The following is a 26,057-nucleotide window of genomic DNA, read 5'->3' as shown; positions in this document are numbered from 1 at the left end:
GGTAAATTTTATACAACAAAAATGGAAGACGGACAAAACCCCACCAGTTAAAACCCCACCACTCAAAATTTTATAGAGTGGACAAAACCCCACCACTAAATTTTATAGAGTGGACAAAACCCCACCACTAAATTTTACAGAGTGGACAAAACCCCACCACTTCAGTTTTATAGAATGGACAAAACCCAACACTTACCAATTATTGGGCAAGATTTGATGAATTAAAATATATATAATATACACATTTTTTTCACATTTTATTTTTTTAATTTCAATATAACATTTGTGTAATATAAGAATGAACAATTTTATTAACAATGCATGTACATCTTGCATGTGCAATATGCAAAAAAGGTGTTACAAACTGTACACACCTTGAATCATCCATTATTATTAGTTTTTTCAAATTCATTTCTTCAATTTATTTATATAAAAAATAAACTACTTACTATTAATCAAGAATATAGCACATTTTCATCAATTAATGATTAAAAAATAACACATTTTGAATAGCGCATTTCTAGTTTATTCAGTTGAGTCTATTTCCTTCATTGTACTTTGTTTAAGCGGATACAGTGGCCGATAGCCTGAAGAAACTCTGGTACAGTCTTCTCCTTATTGATGAGTTGTTCACACATTCTTTTGAGTTTCTGATGATGCACAATTGTTCGTTATTTAACATGTTTACAAGAAAGTTTTGTCCACTCTATAAAACTGAAGTGGTGGGGTTTTGTCCACTCTGTAAAATTTTGTGGTGGGGTTTTGTCCACTCTATAAAATTTAGTGGTGGGGTTTTGTCCACTCTATAAAATTTTGAGTGGTGGGGTTTTAACTGGTGGGGTTTTGTCCTACATTCAACAAAAATAGTAAGTTATACCTAGATAGACAGAAAATAACAAATAATTTAGTAACATGAGTTACTTCCCCTTAAAATAGAGAAAACCTGAAACCCAAAAGAACACCCTAAACAGCAAAATTATGAAACGTTGCAGGCTGAGTTTTATTAAGCCATGCAAATTAATGGTAAAGTATTCATAAAAAAATAGATGGCCATGTGACAGCAGTAATTGCAGAAAATCGGATAGCTTTCAACATCCGGATACTGGTACACTTTGTAAAAACAATCATTCTGTGCAATAGATAAACGTAATATGGATAAAATCAATAGGACAATATTACAACAGTTCATTACCTATCCTTATACTCATTTGCAGGTGAATGTTCTTCTTGTAGGAAAAATTTGAAAATATATAAATGAATGAATGAATGGATACGGCATCAATGTAGACCACAACGATATTCGAAATCCGGGTTTTAGTATTGTCAATTAAAATAAGGGACAAGCTGTTAAACTGGGCCTGCAATTTCGTGAAAATAATATCACAATGCATATGCTTTTTACATAAAGTTATTAAATACAAATATAACAACATATTTGTTTACTTGATTTTTACGAATCAAAATAAAACTAATTAACACAACATGACATTAACTGCTAATAATAACAGCTCCTTCCATAGGCAAAAATAAATAGAGGATATTCAAGTTTTTTCTATAAATACATGATTTATTTTCATCGAGTGGTATGAAAATAAATATTTCATGAGTGGCGGTAGCCACGAGTGAAATATGGTCATTTTCATGCCACAAGAAGAAAATACATCATGTATTTATGGAAAAAACTTGAATTTTCTGTTTATTATATACATTTTTATCATTTTTGACATTAAAATTTGAAAGGCTTTCCCTTAAATTTTGTGTACTGGCAGAATTTAAAAGAAAGTAGTCCGGCAAGACACCAGTGAAAATACGGAAAATATGTTTCACTGCAGTGAAAAATAAATTTTTTCAGTGAAAATACGGAAACTGAAAATACACATTTTATTTCATCAATATTTCACAATATTTCATTTATAAGTATATAATAAAAAGCATTCCATAAGAGACGACGCCGCTCACCGGCGTCGCCAATAACCTCAAATTATCACACACATAATTATGCATGTTTTGCGACTCCGTAAAACGAAATTGCATGGCACTGTATATAATTTGACAAGTCGTTACACAAACAGCGTGAAAGCACAATGAATGTAAATGTAATGATGGGATCAATTAAAGATGTATAGTAACTCTTGTTTTTTAATGTTAAACTGTATTTATTTTGGATATGTGATAAATGCAACACTAGATCTATATTCGTGAGTGTTCAAAACAAAATGTATCGCACTGTCGTGTTAAATAATGCAGTATTATGCTCGTCATAGGCTCATATATAGTATTTTAATCAACTCTTTAAATAACAAAACTAAACTCATTCAAAATTCTCTATCAATGATCTAAATCTAGACAAAATATATTATATACATTACTCGACGTGATAAATCATGGACAGTTTTCTTTAGCAAGATCAAATATTGATATTTATTGTAAATATTTCTGTCACATTATAAAATAGCAACATATGTTATAATTATAATGCTTGGAAATGGGTGTTAGTATAATAGATATTTTAATGCCATACATTTGAGACTTTGGGATAATTTATATAATTATTCCAGTCTAATGCAAAAACAACAATGTATAGTCATTCTACAAGAATCATAAGAACTTAAACATATAAAATATAATATCACAAATATTGAATATCAGTATTAAACATAACAATTTTTCAACGAGAATATACACAACTATTTAAATATTCAGATCATACTTCATGAGTGACTGGAAATGGTAACAGTTGTTATTTTTAAGATCAATTTAAAATTTGAATGTCAAACACTGGGAATGTTGTATCTGTACATATATCATCATGATAAAATTGTTACCATTTCTAAAAATAACTACTTACAACTTAAATTTTTACTATACAATGTGTTATTTTAGAATGTTTGATAATAAATTAGGGGTTAATAAACATATTTTGATTGAAAGTCGTGAGGTGGTTAAACAACACTTCTAATATAATGAAATACTTAAATGGTTCATCACGATGTTACAAGGAAATAAAAATTAACAAATTTATACTGTATTTATATTTTACTTAAAGATTGCCATGAATTATAACAAATATACATAAACTACAAACCAATACGTTAAAGCTTCTTTTAACAAAAAACAGTGTTTCCAGTCTATGAGTTTTTTACCGCCAACAAAGGGTCGATATATTATTCCCTATATGAAATACATGTGTCGTAGTGATTATTCTGGTAGTTAAATAGATTATTTTTAATCAAATTACGTAGCATAAAATAAAAATAAGAGCATAAAATTAAAATGAATACGCGATAGTTGTATAAACATATATCAGGAACAACATCAATTGTATTGAGCAGACGTCATCGTGTAAAAATAGCATAAATAAAAAAAAATGGTTGATGATACAATGTATATTTTAAAAAAAAAACCCGCCGGAAGTGAAAGACGTGAAGGTATAGGCCATCTACACAAGTGCTGCTTTTGCCCCGTATTGTGATAGTATGTGTGCAAGTCGCTGCCATTTATCCTACAATAAACATTTGTGCTAATGTTTTATAATCGTATTCATATAAATAAAGAAAACAACATTTAATGAAAATATTCAAATAATTTAAACAATATTCTAGTATTATACAACACAGTTATTATTTTTACTATATTCATAGTAATTACATATATTTTATGGTATATATTGTCATTTAAGGTGTGTATATAAAACATGTGTGTAACACAGCAGCGGCGATCTTGTTGCACAGTATTGGCCTGCTATTCGAAAAGTCAGGGGTTTGATCCGGACAATGACATTGGTCATCAAAATTGTACCCGTATCTTCCTTGTCATATATATTTACCGAAATAATGTAGATACAAACCGTAAAATGAGACATCATATTTGAAAAGTAGATTAATGATTTTTCAATACAGCCAATATAGATTTGTAAAATTGTTAAATCAACGATAAAAAATATAACTAGAAGATGTACTTAAAATAGTGTAAAAAAATTGTGTACCTTAAGTGTATTCAGATGAACCTGAGAACTTTTATCTAATTTCTCCGGATGACGGGCAAATGCGTTCTGTATGATCTCAAACGAGTTGCCATGGAGATCTGCATCTTTCATCGCTGTGTCCATATTCTAACACAGAGAGGAAAATCAATGTTTTAAATGTAATATTCATAAAAATGAAGATACTAGTAGTCTTTGATTGAACGCCATTTTATAACTTATTCATATGAAAATGTTCTGCATCGTAAACATTTTTACAGAAGAACATACATGAGATGTTACCATGACTAAGGCATTTTGCAGCAATGATAAGGCAACTAGTATTCTAAATATTCGTCATTATTCCTCGATGCCTGACTTAAAATTGTCATTTTGTGTACAGAACTTTTCAGGGAAGAAAGTGTGTAAGCCATCATAAAGCTTAGTCGCTTGAGTCGTGAAACGGTATTCCGATAGTACCAGGTTCGAGTTCCGGTCAGACTGCACCTTTGTCTCACCCTGTGACACATGTATTGTTTTGATTTACTTGTATTCAGTATGATAAAATCACAATTTGCTATTAACAGTTTTGATTTTCATCTTAAACACTATAAAAACACATCATTATTGTCATGATACAGTAAAATATATGTAACGCTGAGCTATTATAACAACTTCCCTGTTTGTGGTATACGTTTGGAAAAAGTGCTTGATTGGTTTTGTTAGTGTTTTAGATTATAAAAGTCATATGACTATATTCCTGTGTTGGTTTCACTTGCGGAGAAAGACCGTAGATAGCATTCAGTGCATTTGTTCTCAAGTAGAACAATAACTTTTCATATACAAGCTTGTTAGTTTCCTCTTCTTTAAACCCGGTGGTATGATTGGCAGATAAATTAAAGTTAGAGAACTTAATAACTCAGCTGCGAAGATTCTAGGTAACGATTTTATTTTTGAATACATCACATTGCTTGTTGTGGTATAAAGATATTAAAATCATACAACAAACCTCGATAGCAAACAGCAATTCAGTGATAACTTCCGTAGATGACCGAAGGTATCCGCTTACAGCTTCAAGTCCACTTTCCGCGTCTCGAAGTTCATCTGACAATAATGATAAATGTAATTAAAGCGTTTGAAAATCTGCTTTTTTAGAAACAATAAATTAAACACTTTTGTAATAAACAGTGTATTAAATGAAACCAAATTACTAAAGACCTAAAAACTTGCACACCATTAAGAGGTAAACTACTGTATCTAACCCTTAAATAAGTATGACTCGACTCAATTATAGATACATACCCATACTTGTTTCAAGTTTTCTAATTTCGGAGAGTAATTTATTTTTTTCCGCTACAAGTGTGTCTCGTTCTGTTCTTAATCTCTGAGCCTCTTGTCGTTTAGAGTTAGCCTCGTCTCTCAGACGTCGAGCATTTCTGTTACAGTCGTCTGCGTCATTCAGATTAACGCCCGCGTGAATACCAGCTGCTGCCGTAGCAATTGCGAGACTTGCACCGCCTTAAATAATAAAATAATTATTGTTTTTAACCTTTTTTTGCAAAACAAATTATTTATTATTAACGTATTTATACGAAGTCCGTCTTATATTATTCACCAAACAATACTCACCTGCTATGAATCTGGAAAAAAAGAAACAAAGCAAAAACCAAAAATGGAGAAAAATATGATACAAGTAATTGGCCGATGAGTTATTGTTTGGCAACAAAATGAAAATATGTGAAAGATAGACATAGAAGCATTTGTGTGGCATAACGGACCTTTACACCGGAAAACCTCCCTGATTACTATTTGACTGTATACTTCATAATAATATTTCAGTGACTTTTTACTTATATCTTTAATCGCTGTATTACATGTTATATAACCTTCAAATATATAGAATGATTCCTTTATAAGAATCAACTTTTGGTTTCATACATGTCAAACATTTTGTATTGTAAATTTGTATAGAATTGTAAATGTGTATGAAATAAAATATCTTTAAATATAGATCAATGCATGTTACTATGAAAGATCAATTAACATCTTTGAATTACAGAATGGTATCACGGTGTATTGTAAAGCAATGTGGAGAATCGTCTAACACGGCAATCACGGGGAATCTGTGTATGACGACAAAGTTCAACTTCTAAAATATTGCAGATTTTACTGGTGTTTTGATGCTCTAACTAATATTTGAAAAAATAAGATCACCTTTTAAAAGGTTCACAATGTTTTAATAATTTATTATGTTTTTTTATAGTATTGGACCTGTCGGAAGGAATCTAGCTATACCATGTAGGATCGTCAGATATTCCGTGCAAGAGAGGGGATGTGGTCCTCATATGCTTATGGAGAAGGCAAGACATTTCAAACAATTTGTAGGAAGCCATGAGTAAAATAGAATACAGGCACTAATCAGCTTTAACTTTATATGTATGCAGCTTATTTTACCTGTAAACGGTGCAAGTGCAACACCAACTATTCCACCAATCACTCCTCCAAAAAGTCCTCTCTTCTTTTTCTTCCTTGCCGCTCGCCTGAGATTCTCGGCTTGAACATCTAATTCATTCGAACTTTGTTCAATATTACGAACGCTTTCGTCGTGCGCTCTTATTTTATCCTCCAGACTTGAGATTTTTTTAGGGAGAGATTCAAGTTCAATGTTGACATTTTTTCTACTGGTGTCGTGTTGTTTTCTTCTAGTATGACATCTTTCAATATTTATATGAATATCGCTCTCAAGGGAGATTATGTCTTTTTGCTCGTATTGAAGAGACGTTCTTGCACGTTTTAAAATAGTTCTTAAAGTATCGACTTTAACATCAGTTGGGTTACTTGTTTTCACTAGTCGGTTTCTCTCAGTTAGTATTTTACCGCCTTCTGTTTTAAGTGTGTTTTGGAATGAAATAACAATTTCTTGACCGTCGTGGGCGAGGCTGTTAATTTCGGTTTGAATGTCCCTGTCATAATGTAAATTTACTGCAAGACTTGACAGTTTACTAGGAACATCTTGTAGCTGCTGAAATGTAAATCATACAGACACAAACATAAAAAGGTCCAAAGTCCTAAAATCATTTTTAATATGATTTTATACATAGATCAACTGAGGTACTTACTAAGGAAAGATATGCAAAAGATAATAAATTGACCATCTCATTATTAAGCTGGAAATCATATGTCTATGCTATTGCTATTTTTGGAAAGAATCGCGTTCAAGACGTGCAAAACGATTTTCACTTTTGGGTCATTAATCAATTAAAATATTTTTTCTTGAAAAACGGAATGAGACTGGAAGTTATATTCTGTCCCAGAGTGAGAGAATAATCTTAAATTATGCATATAGTCATTGGTCCAGACCTACATCAAATGTACCTTAGTGGAATTCCTTAAAATTAAGAATTGATCATAACAACCTTAATCGTAACAAGGATAATAATAGGACAGATCGTTGTTTCAATTATTTACTTAAGTTGTCTCCCTTGGATTATGTTACACTTCATTAATATTGACCTACTTCCCTTTACTACGTTACTCTTCTGAAATAAACTTGTATCAAGTGTGCTTACCTGTGTATTTCCTAAATGTGTAAAACACCAAACTACAAGGCTAACAACGTACATGTAGTGGTTCATTTTCGTTGACACTTTCAAGCTCTGAAAAATAATCGTTTTAAAACCGAAAGTAAAAACAAGACTAGTATGCATATAATAAAACATTTACATGATTTAGATATAATCATATACAACGTAACGTGTTGAATTTTTTAAATAATTGACATAAAGTGACTTATGGTCCAGTTCTCAACCTTTAAAGAAAATGTTCGAATCCCACTAGGGTCAGCACGTATACATACGACAGTAGACATGCTGTTAATTTGATAAACGAAAATTATCTCCCTTTGTATGTTCGTGTTCTATTGTAACATGTACATTGTATTTATTTCTTCATTATTATTATTAATATCATCATGATAAATTCAGTTAAAGACATGAAGCTGTTATTTGATGACTTCAAAATAATCTTGTTATTAATAACGAATATTCGAAAACGAAACTAGATCCAAAACGAAAGTAGGGATTTATGTTAAAATAATCAACTGAAGTCAGTTCATTATAAATATTATATTGGGGAGAAACATAAAATTCATATAAAACGCTATCAATATGCTTATAATCATAATAAACCAAATCGTAATGCACAGTACTTAACTTCATCAACAAACCGAGTCGGATATTTTCATGATTAATGCTTCCGAGGGATCACATTATCTCCGGATTGTTTTTCGTCAAAAAAATCACAACGATAAATATATCATACCAATTAAGTGGTAACGGGAAATAATAATATATTCTAAATAAGATAAGCAAACAAAACAGTTTACCTCTTTTTTTCAAATAACAACATGAACTAGTAAATTTGCATTAGACTATAACAATTTCCTCTGGTGTCACCAAACTGTAATGTCTATTTTTAACTCTGTTCTGTTTCAGAGCTGGGAATCCATTTGATACCATAAAATGTTTTAAAAATTAGAAAGCTATTAAACTTAATACTAAACAGATAGTAGCAAATAGTTTAATTTACTTAACATTTAAATCACACAGTAAAAAAACACGAGACCGGTTTAATCTCTTTGGATAGCAGGAGTTTTCATAAAGAGCGTTCTGGTCCGCTGACCAAAATTTATTTATATTTAACGTCTTAACGTTAAAATAACATGTATAACTAAATCCAATAACCCACGCATCGTCAAATTCAGGTCAAATAACGTGAACAGTACAGTTTAAAAAGTGGAGGTTGTAGGAAACAATCTATTTATTTATTTATTTAGTATGCTCCCCGAAAAATTTCGGGGGAGCATATAGTCGCCGCCTTGTCCGTCCGTCCGTCCGTCCGAGCAAACATTTTGGGTTTAGGGGCTATATAACAGTAAAGAGAACAAAAGAGAACAATAGGTCCATTCCTTGATCAAAGGGTTTATGGGCTAGTAGCCCTTAAGAAAACAAAGAAAATAACAAAGAAAAAAGCCCCTTAACCCATATCCCGTCCGTCCGTCCGTCTGTCCGTTCGTCCGTCCGCTTTTCTTGTCCGGGACATAACTTTGAAAAAACAAGAGGTATCAACATGAAACTGTGTAGGTAGATAGATCTCATTGAGTAGGTGTGCAGTGCACAAGAACCGTACCTCTGCCTTGCCTAATTTTTGAATTATCCCCCTTTGTTTATTTTTACACTTAACCTTGTCCGGGACGAACATTGTCCGGGACATAACTCTTAATATATAAAAGGTATCAACATGAAACTTTGTAGATAGATAGATCTCATTGAGTAGGTGTGCAGTGCACAAGAACCGTAACCCTGCCTTGCCTATTTTTTGAATTATCCCCCTTTGTTTATTTTTACACTTTGAACTTTGTCCGGGGCATAATTCTAAAACTACAAGAGGTATCAACATAAAAAATGTGTAGGTAGATAGATCTCATTGAGTAGGTGTGCAGTGCACAAGAACCGTAACTTTGCCTTGCCTAATTTTTGAATTATACTCCTTTGTTTATTTTTACACTTAACTTTGTCCGGGACGAACTTTGTCCGGGACATAACTCTAAAACTATAAGAGGTATCAACATGAAACTTTGTAGATAGATACATGTAGATCTCATTGAGTGGGTGTGCAGTGCACAAGAACCGTAACTCTGCCTTGCCAAAATTTTTAATTATCCTCCTTTGTTTATTTTTACACTTAACTTTGTCCGGGACGAACTTTGTCCGGGACATAACTTTAAAACTAAAAGAGGTATCAACATTAAACTTTGTAGATAGATACATGTAGATCTCATTGAGTGGGTGTGCAGTGCACAAGAACCGTAACTCTGCCTTGCCTAATTTTTTAATTATTCCCCTTTGTTTATTTTCACACTTTGTCCAGGACATAACTCTTAAACTATAAGAGGTATCAGCATGAAACTTTGTGGGTAGATAGATCTCATTAAGTAGGTTTGCAGTGCATAAGAACTGTTACAATGTCTTGCCTAATTTTGGAGTTATTGCCCTTTGTTCATTTTGACACTTTGTACTTTGTCCGGGACATTACTCTAAAATTATAAGAGATATCAACATGAAACTTTGTAGATAGATAGGTCTCATTGGGTAGAAGAGCAGTGCTAAAGAATCATTACTCTGCCTTGCCTTATTTTGAAGTTATTGCCCTTTGTTTATTTTTACTTTTTGACTTTTATCCGGGACATAACTCTAAAACTATTAGAGATATCAACATGAAACTTTGTAGGTAGCTAGATATCATTGGATGGAACTGCACTGCTTAAAGAACCTAAACAAAGCCTTGTCTAATTTTGGAGTTATTGCCCTTTGTTAATTTTTACACTTTGAATATTACCCGGGACATAACTCTGAAACTATAAGAGATATCATCAGGAAACTGTATAGATAGATAGATCTCATTAAATAGAAGTGCAGTGCAAAAGAACATAACTCCGCCTTGCCTAATCTAATTTTGGAGTTTTTGCCTTTTTTTCTTTTTTATACTTGCCTGTGTCCAAAACCTTCTCGGGGAGCATCACCCGGTTCAACCGATTCTTGTTTATTTATTTATTTATTGATTTTTATCATATTTTGTGAAATTTAAACACTATGTGTGTTTGTGCATGCGAATCACTCATTGTACGACATCATTTAAAATATTACAATTTCGTCGTGATTACCCGTACCCGATCGGGCCGTAATTTTGCATATAATCAAGAACTATATACTATCATTACCTCTTTTCGTTAACTAACGAAAAAACTGCCGGCAATTAATCAGTATCAGGTCAATATTACCAAACAATATATATGCACCACAGTGTAAAATGTATTTTCTTTATATTTGTTAGCTTAATAACATAAATGTTTATGTAGCATTTTCATATAATTTATATATGTTTTACAGTAGGAATATTGTAGGAACATTTACAGTGATTTGCATTTTAATGACACTATTGCTTTGATAATGAGAACAAAATAATTGCAGTATGACTGGGCATTGTAACTAAGAATATTTAAAGTTTGAATAAGCTTTAATCTTTCTTAGTTGGGAAGTACCCAAATTATTTGTTGTGTTAGTACTAGTATACTATTGTGACTTAGTGTTTATGTTGTAAATATTTGCCTCAGTTCTCTGGTGAGTTGAACCGCTGCTTGAATTATGTCCAGTATAGACATATACCGCCACTTGACATGCCTAACTATCATCAAACATATTCCGCAGACAACATGCTCCACATATTGCCGTGCCTTCTGGAGATCGAAAAGTTTCCTAATGACATTTTCCGTTACATGCCGTGTTTAACGATGACCAGAGAGGCGTCTTTACTCAATATTTTCCGCAGACGACACGTTTTGTCGCTTGCCGTGCCGAGGTCCAATTAAACATTTTAATGCCGTGCCTTACTAAGATCTAGCAGGCGTCTTAACTCGACATAGTCTGCTCCTTGCCGTGCCTATGAAAATCAAAAAAGGCGTTTTAATAATGACATTTTCCGACACTTGCCTGCCTCGAGGAGACAATTTGATAACAAGTAGCAGAATAAATTTTCATTCAAATACAATTAAAACTGTGCAAATATCACTCCAACAAATGCCACCTTTTAACCTGGAACTTTTATTTTTATCTTAACAGAGTGAAATATTTTATCAAAAGTCTCATTTAAATACACATGACATATATAGACAAGTAAATTATTATATCGCTAGTAACAAGTAATAGTACTTTTCCCATGCGTTTCCATATGTTTGACAGATTGTCTTTTTCAGCGTATCATTTTCGCTGAAATAATTATATATTATAAATATATTAGAAATGTTTCCTTAAACCTAAAGCTTAAATTAAGGCATGCATTTTATAAAAGCCCTCATGAAACGAATATGAGGGGTAGCATAACTTTAACAAAACTTTATTTAGATATGTACATTAAGCACATTACGCGATTAAGTTTCGCGTAATTGCACGTTATCTTGCGCAGATTGTTAGTTATTTTATACGAATATGCTAAAACGGTAGTCACGTGATGATAAAAACATCATAAAATTTTGTTAATGATAGTGTATAACAAAATTTTGAGAAGTTTTGTTAAATGAGAGTACATGTATCTTGCAAAGACGAACAACTAGGAAAATAGTTTGTCAGTTTATAGTTTAATAAGCTTCCAATATTTTGCAATTAATCGGAGTTATTTTATACAAGTCACCATAAATACAAGGATGTTACTCATTTACATTTTGATCAGCGTTCTACCATTTATGTTAACAATGGAGTGTGGTCATCAGCAGAATTTAATATACGTAAAAATTCCACAATACAGAGAGTTGATGTCTCTAACAGAGTTTGACAAATATGTAAGTATATTTTAATGTCCAGGTTAGATACTTGCGGGATATATTATACATGTATGTCCAAGACAATCGTCATTCAGTTAAACACATTTTGACAAATTATCTTATTATGAAATACCATCATTTATTAATGTGGGTACAATGAGGAAAATTTGCCTAACAGCTGTCAGCCTGAAGTTTCCGTAATTTTTTTTATTATGATTTACGCTAAGTATTTTCATAATACTAAAGTTCTCTATGTTAAATCAATAACGCAAGTTCGAATTTTGCACAAACCTTTATTTTTTAAGTATTCATAGTTTCAATATGTACGACTTACATGGTGATTCGCATGCCTAACACATAATAGTAAATATTTGCAAAATATAATAAAATTCATACAAGGAAAAAAAATGATCCGGACCTACACTCTTCAGTTTGAAACTAACTGAAAGTCTTACATCTTGTAAGGGAAATTCTACGTTATATACCGTTATATACGGTGTTCCATTTAGACAATCGTGATTTTTTGTTTAGTCTGTAACAGCGATGCACGATGACACGATGGTGAAAACGCGATGGAACGATAGTAAGATGGTGAAAACACGATGGAACGATGGTTCGATGGTGAAAACGCGATGGCACGATGGTGAAAAAACGCGATGGTACGATAGTGAAAGCACGATGGAACGATGGTGAAAACGCGATGGTACGATTGTAAAAAACGCGATATAACACCGCGTTTTCACCATCGTACCATCGCGACATCGCGATTTCACCATCGTACCATCGTGTTTTCACCATCGTACCATCGTGTTTTCATCATCGTGTCATCGTACCATCGCGCTTTCTCCATCGTACCATCGTGCATCGCGGGTAGGGAAGAAATAAAAAAAAAACACGGAACACCGTAGTTATATCATATATTAAAATCCATGTTGTTTACATCGGAACCCGATGATTACCGACAAATGTCATTGAATATTCAAATGTCTCAGGGAAATATTGCCAAACAATAACAAACTGTACTCGTAATGTATAAAAGTTGCAAAATTTTTTTTTGTTTACAAGTAGAAAACACGCATATATTCCATGCCAGTAGTCTTACCTATTGTATTAAAGCAGGAGAAATAAGCTGGTCTCACGTTCCAATGGCTTATGATTTTACTTGTTTAATATAATTGTTTTTACATTATTAAGATCTGTGTTGTGTTCCGTTCGAATGATTTCATTCTATATATTTACTATTACAGGTTGTTAACTATGAGGTGTCGAGGATGTATGTTGGAATGATGAGTGCTCGCATCCCTCACCTCAACTACTACAGTATAATCAAAAACCTTACTGGTACCAGCAACTACAGACTGGACACGTTCGGAGAGTTCGTACCAAAACTTTAATCGTTTCCTCACTCCTGATCCCACTTAGTCCCGCCCATCGTTTTCTTGTTTAGTGCAGACACATTATTATACTTAGGGCCAATACGCCGCTTGTCATGGAATAGTACGAAAGTGTCACATTTAAGGTTCCATGATAATCGTCGTAAAAGCACATCTGCGACTAATGTTGAATAATGAATTCTGCTTTTTAATGTTGAATTCTGATTAAGCCGGTACTAGGCGCGTGCACTTTACATTACCGTCCATGAACCGGCTCAATCACATCGAGTCTGCACGTTTTGGACGTTCTTTATACTGCCCTCACACATACCTCGCGACCTTACTGCGTCCTTACTGCGACCTTGCTACGACCCAGAACGCAGCACAGTCGCCATGGACGCAGCAGGGACGCAGCGAGGTCGTAGCGAGGAACCCAAGGACGCACAAGGTCGCAGACCGTCGGCGACTATTTTGAACATGCACAAAACAGTCGCAGAAACTCTGCGTTCTTGCTGAGTCCTGGTTAGGTCGCCGTGGGATCGCAGTGGAGTCGCCATAGTCGCAGCAGCATCGTAGTAAGGACGCAATAAGAACGCAATAGACGTAGTACACTCGTACTAAGGACGCCGTAAGGTCAGACTCAGAATGAAATTTACTGGTAAAAAGTATTGTTTTTATAGACGTAGCAAGAACGTAGTAGGGTCGTCGTACAGTCGCAGGACAGTCGCCGGACAAACGCAATAGTCGTCGTAGAGTCGCCGTAAGGACGCAGAGAACATAGCACAGTCGCAGCTGGGTCGCCGATGATCGCCGTGGGGTCGCCTTGGGGACGCAATACAGTCGCAGTGGAAACGCCATGGACGTAGAAGGGTCGTATTGAGGACATAGAGAAAACGTACTGAACACAAGACTGCAGAGCCCCGGACCGTCTGCGAGAGAAATTTGAAAGAAAACCAACGATTTTCGAAAGAAAAATGCTATTTTACTAGTTTTCAGGTCGCAGTAAGGTCGTGGTTTATGTGTGAGGGCACCATTAGGGATTCCGTTTTTCTCCATTTAATGCTAGACAAAATAATCATTTACTTTATCTTTATATAAGCATAATATACAAAAGCAATTTCAGATTATCTAGTAGTTTTAATTATTCTTTTTTAAATCACACATATGACTTTGAATAATGATAGATAAATAAATCAGGACACGAATTCTTTTTCATTTTTATCTTTTAGAACAACGGATGTAATCCCACAATGCAACAGGTCAAGTACCGTCCTTATACCAGCATCAACGTCCCTCACGTCACCCGAAGCAATTTTCAAACTAGAAGAAAGTATGCACTTTAGTGACATCAGTGGTTAAATATAAATTAGCTTTTCTTATGTACAAATTTAATTAAACCTGATTAATACTTTCTATGTAAAATAAACAAGATAACTCATTTCCCTCACTGAAGCTTTTACTCTGTATACAGTTTAACTGTTAGGTAAGTACATAAATACCGGCAACAAACAGTTTGATGAGGGAACATCTCCAACAAAAGACATGATGACATTATGTTACGGCGTAATCAAAAGTTTGAAAAGTTCTAATAGTTTGATCAAAGTACAGCAAGGCGAAGTTAAGGGGTCGGATTGATTCAAAACAGTTACTTTCTTTTTCCGTAAGCCAATCGGCTTTTGATCCATTACATGAAAGAATCTAAAGTCAACGGCAGGATTTGAACGCACAACTGTAAGATGCAGTTGGGATACCTAGACATTTGCCGACAGTTGCCCGCCGGAAGTTTGCCAAATATTTTATGAGAACGATTAATAAATGATTATTCCACTGTAAAATAAATTTCACTAGTCTTGCAATGTATCTATTACCTAGCTGATGTCATTGTTACGTTTTGGTCTAGCTGTCCAACACGATATTTGTGGTACATGAAGTGTGCCAGATACACCGGCAAAAACAAGTGTCATCTGCAGGATGTTACATTTGGTGCGTATTTCGTTTCATTTCTTTTCTGAACTTAATATGTATTTAAATAATTGATTAAAGGTAAGTAAAACGCCTAATGGTTTTTTACATCGACTTTTAAGATAAGCTACCCTTTGTCATTGTGCATATATATTGTAAATGAGTTATGTCTTGGAAACTTTTAAAAGTTACCAACACTAAAAGTGTTAGAGAAATAAAATAGCATATGTGAGCCATAATGGGCTTTTAACTTTAATTCCTGGATACCGAGATTGTTGTTTTCAGAGTTATATGTTAAAACAAGTTTAGATGACATTCCAATTACTGATATTGGGGAGGACTTATGTCGTACTACTGGTGTTAGATTTGGAGCCAATAACTTCAGATGGGTCTTCACTTACGGCGAAAATAGTTAGTTATAGTACCAATTATTAAACTAAATCTATAAAGTAAATAACTAAAATAACATTACAGTTTAAGAATAGTAATGAAAATAAGATAATAAGAAACAATATATATTCACAGTTAACACAAAGTAGTCACAGCTTGTTTTCATTCAGTTCTTTTGTTTAATACATATATATTCGTCATGTGAATACTTATCACGTTTTGTTTATGTGGATACTTTTCACGTTTTGTTAATGTGGATAATTTTCACGTTTTGTTTATCATGTTTTGTTTATATGAATAATAAGATATGAAAACTTTTATTTCAGCAAAATGTCGAGACATCTAGTTACAACAACGACCAGTGTTGTTTCAGATATAGAAGCTATACTTAATAATCCGGACTGATCAGATGAAAAGTATTTAACTGCAGACCATTACATATTATACTAGTAACAACAATATTAAACTGTACCAATAAACATTCCGTTTTAATTAAAGTGTTGTTCTATTTTGCGAGTTTTTTGTTGTTGTTTTTTTCTTTTTCTAATATTTTATAATATCTGCAAATACAATAGTTTTCTTTTGTTACTGACATTGGTGGTAACTTAGCGGGTACATATATAGTAGTTATCATGGTAATCTTATAGAGGATGACAAATGATGATGATAATGACGATGATAATGATGATGATGATGATGAAGATGATAATGATGATAATGATGTTGATGATGATGATGATGAACATGAATGTGATGATGATGAGGAGGAGGAAATAATTGATGAAGTAATAGGGATAGTTGAAATAATATTATTAGTGTTGATGATATTTTATTCGTTATAAATACCATATAATAATGTAAACGGTATATGAGATGAGATAATAATAATCATGATAATGATTATACAAAATTATTGTCACAGAAACTGGTACTAGTATATCCTAGAAACTATCCGATAACTAACCCGATAGAAGATGACAAATAACGATGATGATGATGGTGGTTGTAATGGTGGCGAGGAGGAAAAGATTGATATCGAAATAGCGATAGTTGAAATGATATTATTGTGTTGATGATTATATTTTATTCGTTATAAATATCATATATTGATGTAAACGTTTTATCGAATGAGATAATAAAGATCATGATAATGTTTGTACAAGGATTATTAAGAAGGAAATGTGTCATACCAAATCTGTTTCCGTTGCAGTCTGCTAAATAGTGTTGAAGACATGGTTTGTACACAACGCTGACTGAAATACTGATATTTCATCTTTTTAAGTGCGTGCGCATTCAATTATATAATGGCTAACATGTTCTCAAATTTAATTTGTTTACGATCATACTATAGTTTCGAACCCGCACACTTAGATCTGTATGTAATAGCGCCGGTCTTAGGATTGCGGAGTCGCGAGTTCGGTCCTCAGGCGGGCCATGTTCTCCAAGTCGATTTGATAAAACATTGTGCCTGACATCGTTTGACCTCCACCTCTAATTCATGTGGGGAGTTTGGCAGTTACTTGCTGAGCATATATATGTACGGATACAGAATCTAGGAATACATACTAGGTTAACTGCCCACCGATACATAACTGAAATACTGTTGTAAACGGTGTTACACCCCAGTGTTAAACAAATAAATACAGTTTCCACATTTCTGTATTTAGTTTATATGTTGTCATTTCTAAATGTGACGAGTCTTTATAAGCAGGACAATTTGTAAGTGATGTTTATGTATGATTAAGAGTTTGTATTAAGAGCAATAACATGACACAGTCATGTTAAGTTTTGTTTACATGTACACATTGTGAGGGTGACTGGTATATTGCACCAATTTAACATTAAAATTTCGAAGAATAAAGGTAAAGGTGAAAAATTTATAACTAATCTTCATAATGGTATAGACCGAACTACACCTGTTTTTGCTTTAAGGTCGACACTAAGTTTGATTTAAACCACTGGTATGCTTTTTGTACATGAATGAAACCTTGGTATCGTAATTTGCAGACATGTATTGATCATGCAATGTTTTAATTTGTATTATCAAAAGTTTTGTAACGTGTAAATAGCGGAAGGTTAAAACGTAAAGAGTTGCAAAATTGTGATTTTTGAACGCTGTTACTCGTTATGTGACAAATTAATCTGTATTTGCTGCGTTCATTTATCTATATTTTTTTACAAGACTCAAGTTCTGATAATAATCAAAATATATACACAATCGTGTTGTCAATATATTTATGAACACTTTGATATCTAATATGCTAATATTTTTCTTAAATAAGTATATTAAACTTCCCTGTAACTAAGCACACATCCTTTTGCAACTCAGTATAATCTGAAATAAAGAAAAACAAACCTTCTTCTATATCGATTATTGGGGTCTTATTTTTAAAATGAATGCAATAAAAAAGCAGTTACCGCATATAAATTTTTAAATACTGACATTTTATTTTAAAAGAAAAACCATTTTAAAATTGCCGCGTTTCACTTATGTAAATTAATGTTATAGCAATCGGAACATCTCAGCAGTTTTCGGAAGATTGATTTTATTGTGTGTAGTTTAAAAATAGAACACGCACATAGTACTTAATGTACTTAATGGTGAGAAACTATGTCACGAATGTTTTCACCAAAAACTAACTACCACGTTTAAACTATGTATTTAATATTCCTGTAAATTTGGGACAAAAATAAGGGAAAACTTTTTTTTCAATATTTTTGGGGTAAAAAGAGGGGGGAAAAAATTTTTCATAGGTTTTAACGCTCAGAAAAACGACAATTTTGAACTTTAAAATTTGGGTGAAGTCGTCACAACAATACCTACAATTGGATTTAATGTTGAAACTTTAAAATTTACAAATGTGAACATGACAGCTTGGGATGTCGGTGTTAGAGATAAAAGTCGGGCTTTGTTGAGGCACTATTATACAAATACACAGGGACTTGTTTATGTGATAGACAGTCATGATAGGGAAAGGTTTGTATTATATAAACTATAATAATTGTGTACTGATATCAGGATGTCGAGCGTGAGAAGGTTCGATATAATCATAAAATGGCGAACAAAGCGAAATCGAAACTCGTTATAATCTTTTCCAATAATTGCTCTACATTTTATATTTTACTTCCTGTTTGATATACATAATCTTTGTTTAATTATAGTTCACTCTGCCTTTTTCTGTGCTTATGCTATCTGAACAACATCGGGAGATTTTCAAATTTTTGCCCCGCTTATCTGTATATTTTGACATTCTGCACAATATCTTTTAAGTAAAATCATTAAGTGAAACTATTACTTAGTTAATATGGCAGTGCCAAAATATGGAGAGTTAAGCTCCGCCTACTTGAATATTCGACACGTCATCTATGACTATTACACTCGACACAGTAAGACTATGGCACCCAACCCAAGTAAGACCTTGACACCCGACCCGAATAAGAATATGACACTCGACCCAAGTAAGACTATGACACCCGACCCAAGTAAGACTATGACACCCGACCCAAGAATGACAGTGCCACTCGACCCAAGTAAGACTATAGCATCCGACCCAAGTAAGACTATGACATCCGACCCACGTAAGACTGCGACACCCGACCCAAGTAAGACTATGAACCCCGACCCAAGTAAGACTATGACACCCGACCCAAGTAAGACAATGCCACTCGACCCAAGTAAGACTATGGCATCCGACCCAAGTAAGACTATGACACCCGACCCACGTAAGACTGTGACACCCGACCCAAGTAAGACTATGACATCCGACCCAAGTAAGACTATGACATCCGACCCAAGTAAGACTATGACACCCGACCAAAGACTACGACACTTATCCAAAGTAAGACTACGGCACCCTCTCAAACTAAGACTATGATACCCGACCCAAGTAAGACTATGACACCTGACCCAAGTAAGACAATGCCACTCGACCCAAGTAAGACTATGACATCCGACCCAAGTACGACTATGACACCGACATCCGACCCAAGTAAGACTATGACATCCGACCCAAGTAAGACTATGACACCCGACCAAAGACTACGACACTTATCCAAAGTAAGACTACGGCACCCTCTCAAACTAAGACTATGACACCCGACCCAAGTAAGACTATGACACCTGACCCAAGTAAGACAATGTCACTCGACCAAAGTAAGACTATGACATCCGACCCAAGTACGACTATGACACCAGACCCAAGTAAGACTGTGAATACCCGACCCAAGTAAGACAATGACATCCGACCCAAGTAAGACTATGACTTCCGACCCAAGTAAGACTATGACATCCGACCTAAGTAAGACTGTGACACCCGACCCAAGTAGGACTGTGACACCCGACCCAAGTAAAGACTATTACATCCGAACCAAGTAAGACTGTGACACCCGACCCATGTAAGACTATGACATCCGACCCAAGTAAGACTATGACATCCGACCCAAGTTAGACTATTACACCCGACCAAAGACTACGACACTTATCCAAAGTAAGACTACGGCACCCACTCAAAGTATGACTACGGCACCCACTCAAAGTACGACTATGACACGTGACCAAAGTAAGACTATGACATCCGACCCAAGTAAGACTATGACGTCCGACCCAAGTAAGACTATGACATCCGACCTAAGTAAGACTGTGACACCCGACCCAAGTAGGACTGTGACACCCGACCCAAGTAAGACTATTACATCCGAACCAAGTAAGACTGTGACACCCGACCCATGTAAGACTATGACATCCGACCCAAGTAAGACTATGACATCCGACCCAAGTTAGACTATTACACCCGACCAAAGACTACGACACTTATCCAAAGTAAGACTACGGCACCCACTCAAAGTATGACTACGGCACCCACTCAAAGTACGACTATGACACGTGACCAAAGTAAGACTATGACATCCGACCCAAGTAAGACTATGACATCCGACCCAAGTAAGACTGTGACACCCGACCAAAGTAAGACTGTGACATCCGGCCCAAGTAAGACTGTGACACCCGACCCAAGTAAGACTATGACATCCGACCCAAGTAAGACTATGACACCCGACCAAAGACTACGACATTTTTCCAAAGTAAGACTACGGCACCCACTCAAAGTAAGACTATGACACCCGACCAAAGTAAGACTATGACATCCGACCCAAGTAAGACTATGCCACCCGACCAAAGTAAGAAAACTAAGACACCCGACCAAAGACTACAACACCCGACAAAAGTAATACTTCGACAATCGACCACAGTGAACTACGACGCCCGACCAAAGTAAGCTAAGACACCCCACCAAAGTAAGACCAAGATACTGGACCAAAGTGAGACTATGACACTCGACAAAGTAAGACTACTACTACCTACCCAAGTAAGACTACGACACTTATCCAAAGTAAGAATTATACACCCGACTAAAGTAAGACAACGACAATCGACCAAAGTAAGACTACGACACCTGACCAAAGTAAGAGCAAAGTAAGACTTAGACATCCGACCAAAGTAAGACTACGGTATCCGATCAAAGTGACATCTGACCAAAGTAAGACTATGACACTGAACGAATGTAAGATTATGACGCCAAACCAAAATAAGACTACGATACCTGACCAAAGTAAGACTATGACACCTAACCAAAGTAATACCAGGACACTCGACCAAACTAAGACTACTGCACCCGACCAAAGTAAGACTACGACACTAGACCAAAGTATGACTACAGTTTTGTACGACACCCAAACAAAGTAAGATTACAACACCCGACAAAAGTAAGACTACAACTACCGACCAAAGTAAAACTATGACGCCGGACCAAAGTGAGCCTATGACGCCTCACCAAATTAACCTTATGACGCCCGACCAAAGTAGGACTACAACACCCGGCCACAGTAAGACTACGACACTAGACCAAAATAAGACTTAAACACCCGAAAAAAGTAAGGCTACAACACCCGACCAAAGTAAATTAATTAAATTATTTTAATAAATAAGATTTTGGCAGTCTTTAATTTTCCAAGTCTTTAAACTCCTCACTTAGATGCCATTTCTTAAAATCATAAAAAGTACAATATCTTAAATTTTTGATAATCACTGGTTTATATTTTTAGATTCAACGATGCAATGGATGAGATAAGTTGTGTTATGAAGGAAGACGAACTGCGTGATGTTCCCGTTCTTATTCTTGCTAATAAACAAGATATTGAGGGCGCTATGACGCCAGAGGAAATAACACAAACAATCCAAGACAAGAAATGTATGAATGATAGACATTGGAAAGTATTTGGTGTGATCGCTAAATGTGTCAAAGACAATGGGCTTCAAGAGGCATTCGAATGGCTGTCTAATATAATGGTTGCCAGTGAGAAAAACAAAATGGCGTCAGAAATGATGTCTCGCAATGACAAAGAAAATAATAATGTAGCTTCTGACGGGAATGTTGAGAAAAATACAAAACCGTTTTACTGCAGTTTTGTTGAGTCTTTCAAAAAGATGATAACGTGAAAACATGAGGGAGAATCTAGCACCAGAGAAAGTTTTATTAATATTGCAACATACTTACTACCTTTGTGACTCGTCTAATTGTAAATATTAAAAGGGAAGTTTTCAATGTACAGTGTTAGGCATAAGCAGATTTAAGGGTATGGGGGATAGCTTGACAGTTATTATTGCTCCTTTTGATCAACAATTTCTTTTTAAACAGTATTATACCAGAAAAATTGATTGCTTTTTAAGCTTCCTAGTCTCTATAATGTTATTTATTGAGGGAACATGATTTGTTGTACTTTTACCCTTAACAAAACCATTCTGTTCATCATTTATAATATCATATACCTAAACCTATTTTGCCTAATATCTTCTTCCAAAAACTATTACAATTTGATACTGCAAGACTTTCTATATGATTTGGCACATTTCGGTATACACCCTTTTCTGACGCTGTACACAACGGTCAAATTCTTTCCGTTTTTGAAAATACACATGTTTAAAAGCACGAAAACAGTTAATAATTCAAGCTAAAAAGGCACTACATATCCTATATATGCGTATAGCTAACATTGACTTGCCAATTGACGTACAGATAAAACTTTTCGGCAAACAATTGTACCTATACTAACATATAACTTCGAAGTTTGAGGCTTTGAAAATTTAAATTTTATCGAAAGGGTTCACACCGACTTCCTCCGCAAAATAACAAACAGCAAGAAAAGTATGCCCCTGTACATGTTATATGGTGAGCTAGGTCGATATCCGCTTGAAATAGTCATTAAAACAAGAATAATAAATTACTGATGGAAACTTCTTATGTGCAGTGCGTCTAAAATTTCAAGGCAATGTTATGAGTTCATGTTGAATTCAGAAATAAATTACAAATGGTTAAATTATGTCAAAAATATTCTTGATTTTACCGGAAATACTAGTTACTATTGGATCAACCAGAAAATTTTCATTTTAAAAAGCGTAGGTAAATTAATAAAAAGAACATTACTTGACCAGTTTATATAGCAATTCAACGAGAATCTAGCAAACTCCTCGAAAGGAACAGATTATAGGTTATTTAAATCTGATATTAAATTTGAACCATATTTAAATATATTACCCCAAATAAAAGACTAACAATATTCCATTATAGAACAGGTAATCATAGATTGCCAGTAGAAACAGGCAGGTGGCGCAATTGTACACTACCGTATGAAGAGAGGAAGTGTATGTTATGTTCACTAACTGACGTGGGTAACGAATTTCACTATCTTCTAAAATGTCCCTTTTTTACTGACGTAAGAATGAAATATATTCCGAGAAGGTTCTATAATAGGACAAATGTAATCAAATTTAGGGAACTTATGTCCACAGAATCTTTAGTGGTCCTAAATAATCTGAGTACTTTCTTACACTTGATAATAATTTTTTTCCAAAATACTTGTCCCTAGAGAATATAATCATTCAGTCACTTACCCATTTATCATATGCATGTTTAAATCCATGTTTGTTTTCGCCGTTGTAATCTCAAGCAGACGTTTTTTTTAAGAATACAGTTCATTATTGTTAGGACTTATTTACTATTGTCATTTAATGTTAACTTTTCTCTAGCACTTAAATATCATGTAGTATGTAATATCCATTGTTACCTTTTCTAAATCTCCCAGTCAATGACATACGTTTTTCACTATGTTTTTTTTCTCGTGGTGTAATTCTCCCAACTTATTCACTAGTCAATGAAATACCTTACTTAATCACGCTTTCAACGTGATCAAATTCTCATAACATACCACGCTTTACCCGTGCCTACCCCAATTCTCCCAACGTGCCTTTTTCCCATTTAAATTACAGATAATGAGGTTAACAAGATCTACAAAGTTTTAAATATTGTGTTAAACTGATAGACATGTTATTTACTTATTAACTATGTATATATCTGTCCCCATCTATTTACCCATATTTTAATATAAAACAAAATGAATCATGTTATTACATCTGTAAAAAGTAATTGTTGTTGTTAAAACAGCCAAAACTCATCTCATTTCACAGTGTAGACAATCCATCAGTCCACCATTGTTTACCCTTGCGTAATGTTTTATTCGTACATTTGGGTGTAGTACACACAACATACTTTAAATGAAGTTTCTTTCTCATATCAGAATGAATAGAGCTAAAAAAATGATAATTTGTGTCAAGTGTTGTTTTTTTTTGTTTTTTTTTTATTACTGACATTATTTTCCAAATCAACAATTTTAAGGTTAATTTCACTTACAAGTATAACATCATCTGAGCAGTAAAAAGTCTGGTGGTAATACTTTTGTATCAAAAATGGTTTTATTACATGTTAGCACATTCACCTGATCAGCTTGTAAATACACATCTTAACTCATCTTCCATTTTAATACTGAATGATCTGGCATACTTTATGCACTGACTTTGTGTTATCAGGTCCTTTCTTTCTAATGACCTCGAAACCATTTAAATGGTTGTGCCATTTGCCCCGCCCATGTTGTTTTTTTTTCAAATTGCGGTGTGAGTTTTTCTTGTACGTACCAGTACCAGTCATCTAAACATTTACGCATCATGGTAGCTTGTGGCGGCATGGCCGAGTGGTTAAAATGTCGGACCAGTAATCTAATTATCTCTGTTCGCGCAGGTTTGAACCTTGTCATGGGCGAGCAGTTGTTTCCTGTAGCAAGATACTTTAAATTCATTGTCCAGTACTGGTTGGTTCCAGGAACGGATACGGAAGTGTGTCTATAATCTTTAAGCTTCGTACACAATCAAACTAAAATGAATTTCGTATTTAACCAAATACCAACCTATTCAACGTGTTAATAGATTTCATTTTTAGAGTGGTAAATAGAAATAACAAAAATGTGTTACATGAGTCAAAGTGCTTTTAGCTCATGCGTTTGTATTTGTTCCGTCTCCGTCCTTTTTTTGTTTAAGTGGTATATTGTATTTTACTGTGCTGTAATATATTTTTGAATGCATAAATAAACTCTTACAATTTTCTAATGGAATGAAATATTTCTAAATTTTATATTGTCAGTTTTTAAGGTTGTTGTAGTTCATTCATAATTGTTTCGATTGTTATGTTTACTTCGACAAAGTTCACGAAGATCAAATCATGGGTATGTATAATATATAATAGCATCAATCGGCTTAAATGTTGAGGTATATATACTTGAAGTGAAAATTTAAATCCGACAAGCACTTCCCTCACCATTTATAATTACTTAACAATATTTTTTAAAGTATCTCATGTTTTCATGTATTATAAAATTATCAATTATGCAAATTGGCTTGTGTCATATTGTTGTTAATTAATACAGCCTACCAAACACGAAATAAACAAAAAAATGTTGTCATGTATACACACATAATAGTTCCGCAGAATTTTGACATACATTACTACAAGCAATAAAGCAGATAAAATGATTTTAGTATATCGTATACCGGTACGATGACTGGTGGGTGCCACTCTGTTACCCTTGCACAATTCCAAGAAACGATATTTTGTGT

General features: G+C 34.2%; 2 protein-coding genes and 1 pseudogene across 5 annotated transcripts; 2 read left to right on the top strand and 1 right to left on the bottom strand.

Annotated features, from left to right (window-relative positions):
* Positions 1–2,207: 2,207 nt before the first annotated feature.
* LOC132713905 (uncharacterized) lies at positions 2,208–8,555 on the bottom strand. Of its 4 annotated transcripts, none has more exons than XM_060696612.1 (7): positions 7,770–7,844; positions 7,531–7,617; positions 6,416–6,980; positions 5,264–5,479; positions 4,971–5,065; positions 3,986–4,111; positions 2,208–3,502 (listed from the first exon to the last, which is right to left on the bottom strand). In XM_060696612.1, the coding sequence occupies exons 1-7, from the start codon at positions 7,827–7,829 to the stop codon at positions 3,440–3,442; spliced, it is 1,212 nt and encodes a 403-aa protein (XP_060552595.1). In that variant the 5' UTR covers positions 7,830–7,844; the 3' UTR covers positions 2,208–3,439. The 4 variants fall into 4 exon arrangements, with proteins under 4 accessions (XP_060552595.1, XP_060552598.1, XP_060552597.1 ...); XM_060696615.1 differs by lacking the exon at positions 7,770–7,844 and adding an exon at positions 8,346–8,555 and having other exon boundaries at positions 2,209–3,502; XM_060696614.1 differs by lacking the exon at positions 7,770–7,844 and adding an exon at positions 8,346–8,544 and having other exon boundaries at positions 2,210–3,502; positions 6,416–6,983.
* A 3,354-nt stretch (positions 8,556–11,909) lies between these two features.
* LOC132713904 (uncharacterized) lies at positions 11,910–16,564 on the top strand. The gene is made up of 6 exons (XM_060696610.1): positions 11,910–12,353; positions 13,583–13,710; positions 14,938–15,038; positions 15,581–15,691; positions 15,956–16,081; positions 16,387–16,564. The coding sequence occupies exons 1-6, from the start codon at positions 12,219–12,221 to the stop codon at positions 16,404–16,406; spliced, it is 621 nt and encodes a 206-aa protein (XP_060552593.1). The 5' UTR covers positions 11,910–12,218; the 3' UTR covers positions 16,407–16,564.
* A 470-nt stretch (positions 16,565–17,034) lies between these two features.
* Positions 17,035–24,457, top strand: LOC132713908 (ADP-ribosylation factor 1-like; annotated as a pseudogene).
* The last annotated feature ends 1,600 nt before the right edge of the window (positions 24,458–26,057 follow it).

Source organism: Ruditapes philippinarum, unplaced genomic scaffold (genome assembly GCF_026571515.1).
Source record: "Ruditapes philippinarum isolate M1 unplaced genomic scaffold, ASM2657151v2 ctg120_1_1_1_1, whole genome shotgun sequence".
NCBI classification, from domain to species: domain Eukaryota; kingdom Metazoa; phylum Mollusca; class Bivalvia; order Venerida; family Veneridae; genus Ruditapes; species Ruditapes philippinarum.
Note: the sequence above shows the minus strand (reverse complement) of the source record. Positions and strands in the feature narration are given on the sequence as shown.